Genomic DNA, 5,240 nt, shown 5'->3' on the forward strand with positions numbered 1-5,240 from the left:
TATTAAACAATAAATTCGGTGTTCGACAACCGGTTACACAATTTTTGTGGTGTCAATCAGCAGTGTCACAATCTTTAAGGTGTCTCATAGTCAATTACACAAATTTTAAATACTATATACCAAATTTTACCGATGTTAAATTGAACTAAAAATAAAGTATTTCTTGTATCCCTCATATTTATCTATAGATCAGTATAATAACTTACATTCAGATCAACAATGCTATACTTATGGTGATTTTTATACGACACTTGTACAACGAAATGTTTCTCTTTCGATTGGTCTTTAGGACCCATAAATACCGCTATGTTTCTCTCGTGCACTCTGCATCGTTATGTTTGATCGTACTATGATCGAAGAAAGAAAAGATCATAAGTTCATCATTTTCCCTCAACATTCCACGAACATGGGAAGTACTACTAGTACGAAACAGAGTTGCTGGCGTAAGCCGACGACAGCCACGACCCAGTTCTTGCTTGCTTGCTCCGGTCAGCGGTTGACTTTAAAACGACGTGGACGCCAAAAACTCTCTCGTTTCCTCCGACGCCGCTCGCCTCCGAGACCACCAGCTCGGCGTCGGCGGCGTTGGTTGGAACCCACGCCACGCCGTCTCCATCGCCATGATCGCGACGGCGGCGCTGCCCGCGGCGGCCCGCTCGGTGGCGGCGCTCGTGGCGGGAGGAGGCGGCGGCCCCGCGGCGGACGAGCTGCGCCGGCTCGCTCGGAGTCTCGACGCCGCGGGGCCGCTCGCGGCGGGGGCCGAGGCGAGGGAGGCCCGCGACGCCGGCGCCAGGGCGTGGCTGCGGGCTCTGCTGGACGTGCTGTACGAGCTCGGGGACGCCGAGGACGACCTCCGCCGCGCCGCGGACGCCGCCGCGAGGAGGCGGCGGCGGCGGCAGGACGACCGGAGATCGGTATGGTCCAATTCGACTCTTGTATCCCCAGGCTGAAATTCCTTGCTCGAAATCCAGTGGACGCATACGCCTGTCGATCGAGCCTTTAGGTTCTGAAACGCTGGAAATTTCTTGATGTTTCTATGGAAAGTCTTGGGAAATAAATATCCCTCGATTGGCACATCTCCACGCATGCAATTCTTTTAGGGGTAATTCGTTAGTGCTGATACCAAAAGTGCAAATCAAAATAACCATTGCTGCAAGAACAATTAATATCTTGGATGCATAAATACTTGTCAAACAATTCGTACCAATGGTTTGTTGGTAGTACTAAACTACTAATGCAAGTGTGGTGGCATCAAAAAATCCAGCCAATTTGTGCTCCTAGCACGTTTTGTCTTCAGTTACTTTCAAATCATACCTCCAGATGACACCCTCCTGGTCTCCTGTGCTCATCAAGCCTTCAACTGTAACACTTTCAAGAATGCACAGATATGAAACATTAGCGTCTCCAAGTTTTCTTTTGATTTCTTTCCCAAAAAAGTTCTCTTTCGATTGTACTAACTTTAAATGCAATCTTACTGTGAACAGATTCTCCACTGGCTTCTGATACCACCAAATCTCTATGGGATGCGATACAAGGCTTTAAGAACTAGTATCAACAGTCTGAATGTGAAAATGGATGGTATTTTGCAGAAGGGTTCTGAACTAGGTCTTGTACCAATCAACCAGGAGAGCCTGAATGAAAGGTTTGAAGTTTCCTTGGAAGTGTTAACTGATGATTATACTGTGGGTAGCATTGAAAATGAAGCAAACAAATTGATTGACGTATTGACAGACAGGAAAAGTGGAAAGACTCTTGTCGCCATTGTTGGGGGTAGTGGAACAGGCAAGACTACATTGGCATGGAAGATACATAGTGATCACCGCACAAGAAATGCTTTTGGTATGATTGTATGGGTTAGTCTTTTCTATGGCTTTGATGATATTGGATTGTTGTCCGCAATTGTAACGGCTGCTGGCGGAAATCCTAAAGAAGCAAAAAATAGGATGCAGCTTGAGTTAATGCTGGCTTCCATGCTTGAAGGGAAGAGATTCTTACTGGTGCTTGATAATGTGTGGAGTCATCAAATTGAAGAAAATTCCCTAGAAGCTCATTGGCATGTTTATGGCCATGGAAGTAGAATTTTGATCACCACTCGAGATGAGAATGTTGCAACGAAACTAAATGCTTCTTACATCCACCAGGTAAAGGAATTGACTTTTGAGAATTGTTGGTCCTTGCTTTGCTGTAATGCGTGCCTCAATGAAAACCTTCATGCAAACACTTTAAGGAATATGGGAATAATGATTATCCAAAAGTGTAATAAGATTCCAATGGCTGTTAAGATTATCGGAGCTATTCTAAGAAGAAAGGAGCAAACCCAAGAGGCCTGGCTGAGAGTTTATGAGTCTGAAGGATGGTCTTTCAATGACCTTCCAGGTGATGTTCATGGCTTAACCGGGGCCATATATTTAGGCTACCATGATTTGCCATCACATTTGAAACAATGTCTCCTTTATTTATCACTCTTTCCTGAAGGTTCTACCATTAGGCAGCAGTTTGTTAGTCAACTGTGGATTTCAGAGGGTCTGATTGATCAACGAGATAACTGCAGTTCTGAAAAGATCGCAGAGGAATATTATGAAGAGTTGATATCAAGAAATCTTCTGCAGCTTGAAGTTGGAAATCACGACATAACTAGGTGCATAATGCATGATCAAATCAGATCTTTTTTGCAGTTTTTTGCTAAAGATAAAATTTGCTCTGGTGAGCTGAAGCTTAGCACCAATGGAACTTCTAACGAAGGACTGAGACATGTGTGGATTAGTGGCAACAGTCTAACAGCTAGCCTGGAAGAAATAGCAACTGTGACCAGCTTGAAGACAGTTATTCTCTACAACAACCCTTTGGGAAATCTAGGCTTAGACAAGCTACTTAAGGAACTCAAATATTTGCATGTGCTGGACCTTGGCGGTACTGACATTAGGTACATCCCAAGGACACTGGAATTTCTAATTCACCTTAGGCTCCTAAATCTTTCATTGACCCGAATTACAGAACTTCCAGAGTCCATTAAGTATCTCAGAAATCTACAATTCTTGGGTCTCCGGTACTGCAATTGGCTACGCACCCTTCCAAAGGGAATTGGTAACCTGCATAAATTACAAACTCTTGATCTTCGAGGAACCAGTTTGCATCAGGTCCTGCCAAGTTTGGTAAATCTGAAACAGCTGTCTACACTACATGGTTTCACAGTAAATCGAACACCCGTACCTGAGAATGATCCTAGTGGGTGGCCTTTTGAACACCTAAAATATTTAAATGCATTGAGGAGCCTGCAGATACTGAAGATGGAAAAGGTATCAGATTTTTCAAGGGTGAAAGAAGCCATGCTAGAGATGAAATCTCAACTTAAGGAGCTTGAGATATGTTGTAGCAATGATGATAGACTGGCCAAAGTACGAGAGGATGATTCTAGGATGTTGAAACAGATATTTGATTCTCTTTCTCCTCCACAATGCCTGAAATCTCTCAAAATAGTGAGCTATTACGGAAAGCTCTTACCCAGTTGGCTTCCTCGCCTTATATATCTCCAGCGGCTTGTTCTTAGTGATTGCAAATTCTGTGAGCATATGCCTGACCTGTGCCATCTAAATCAATTGAAGTTCCTTACCATAACTGGGTGCTCTAAGTTGCTTACCATGGAGCAGGAATGCACAAGTGTTACACAGTCATTTCTGAGATTAGAGCAATTGCACCTCAAAGATATGCCAAAGCTAGAATCATGGGCAGGGTTTGCATCTGGTGATATGCCTTCCCTTGTCAAATTTCGTCTTGAAAGTTGTCCCAAGTTGAAGCACCTCCCAGATGGCCTCAAGTACTCAAGACTCCTAAAAAGCATGCAAATACGCCATGCCGATAGCCTTGAGGTCATTCAGGACTTACCTGTGCTCAAAGAATTGGATCTCCAATCCTGCAATGAACTCAAGAAAATCTCTAATCTTCCATTACTTGAAGTTTTAACAATCCGTGGATGCCCCAGATTGGAGGACGTCACTGGTGTTCATTATCTAAGTCATGTCCGCATCATAGATAAAAAGCTAAGGAAGCTACCAGATTGGTTGCCAATACATGCGTCAATGCTTCAGACATTCAATATAGTTGGCGTACCAGAGCTACTTGATAGATTACTTCCCAATGGTGAAGACTGGGAAATCATTCGTCACATCGACAAAGTTTATGCAAACTTACTTGATGAATCACCATTCTTCACTTACACAAAGAGCTCGGCTGATTTCCATGTTGATCAAAGAATCGGAGAAATAAACAAACCACCTGCTGTTTTAGCACCTGGAATTGCACACGAAGGCCCGAGCATTCCACCTGGTCAATCTGTTGAGATGACCTCTCAAATTGGTGTGCCTAGAGTACCTGTGAGGACATCCACACTGAGGCGGGTAATAAGGCACTACCTTGTTCCGTACCTTATCATGGTTATGGTTGTTATGCAAGTTCTTTCCTACTATCTACAGAATAGGTCGACTAGAGAAATCTGGCTCGTTCAGACCCTTTTCATCTTCTTTGCAACTGTGTTCTTGCTTCTGCTTGTATTTCTTGACTGATGGTTTTCTCCTATAAAAAATGGAGAAATGAGACCAGTGAAGATGGAAATATGAGACTAGCCAACCCAACAGACAGATAGATAGAGAAATTACAATGAGCTCCATAATGGTTTGGTTTTTGACGGTTTTGTGCATTCACTGTATGTATATTCACTGTGTAAAAAAGTTTAAAATAGTGTTCTACCTGGCCTTGTTCAAAGAGATGATAGGTCGGTGTGATGCCTACAAATATTTATTTGTTATATACTTGATTTGTTGCAAAAATAAGGTTGAATAGACAATCTGGTCCTCCAAGTTTTGCTCTGGGATAAATTTGGTTCCACATATTTGGAGGACATATTCATGTTTGAACAAAATAAAACAGTCAAGAGTCAAATTTATCAAGAATATATAATGTCAAGAGTCAAATTTATCAAGAATATATAATAAGTAGACATGTATAGGAAGATTGTATCATGTATTTCCTTTTATATTCCTCTAATTGAGGATCTTGTGTATGTCCACTTAGCTATATAATACTACATCCGTCACTAAATGTTTGACACCGTTGGCTTTTTTATATATGTTTGACTATTCGTCTTATTCAAAAATTTACATAATTATTAATTATTTTTATATCATTTTATTTATTGTTAAATATACTTTATGCATATATATAGCTTTACATACTTTATATTTTTA

At 41.9% G+C, this 5,240-nt stretch overlaps 1 protein-coding gene across 1 annotated transcript; it reads left to right on the plus strand.

Annotated features, from left to right (window-relative positions):
* The first annotated feature begins 620 nt into the window (after positions 1 to 620).
* Positions 621 to 4,559, plus strand: LOC102718474 (putative disease resistance RPP13-like protein 1). Its single transcript, XM_040526305.1, has 2 exons — positions 621 to 818; positions 1,485 to 4,559. The coding sequence occupies exons 1-2, from the start codon at positions 621 to 623 to the stop codon at positions 4,557 to 4,559; spliced, it is 3,273 nt and encodes a 1,090-aa protein (XP_040382239.1).
* The last annotated feature ends 681 nt before the right edge of the window (positions 4,560 to 5,240 follow it).

This window comes from Oryza brachyantha, chromosome 7 (genome assembly GCF_000231095.2).
Source record: "Oryza brachyantha chromosome 7, ObraRS2, whole genome shotgun sequence".
NCBI classification, from domain to species: domain Eukaryota; kingdom Viridiplantae; phylum Streptophyta; class Magnoliopsida; order Poales; family Poaceae; genus Oryza; species Oryza brachyantha.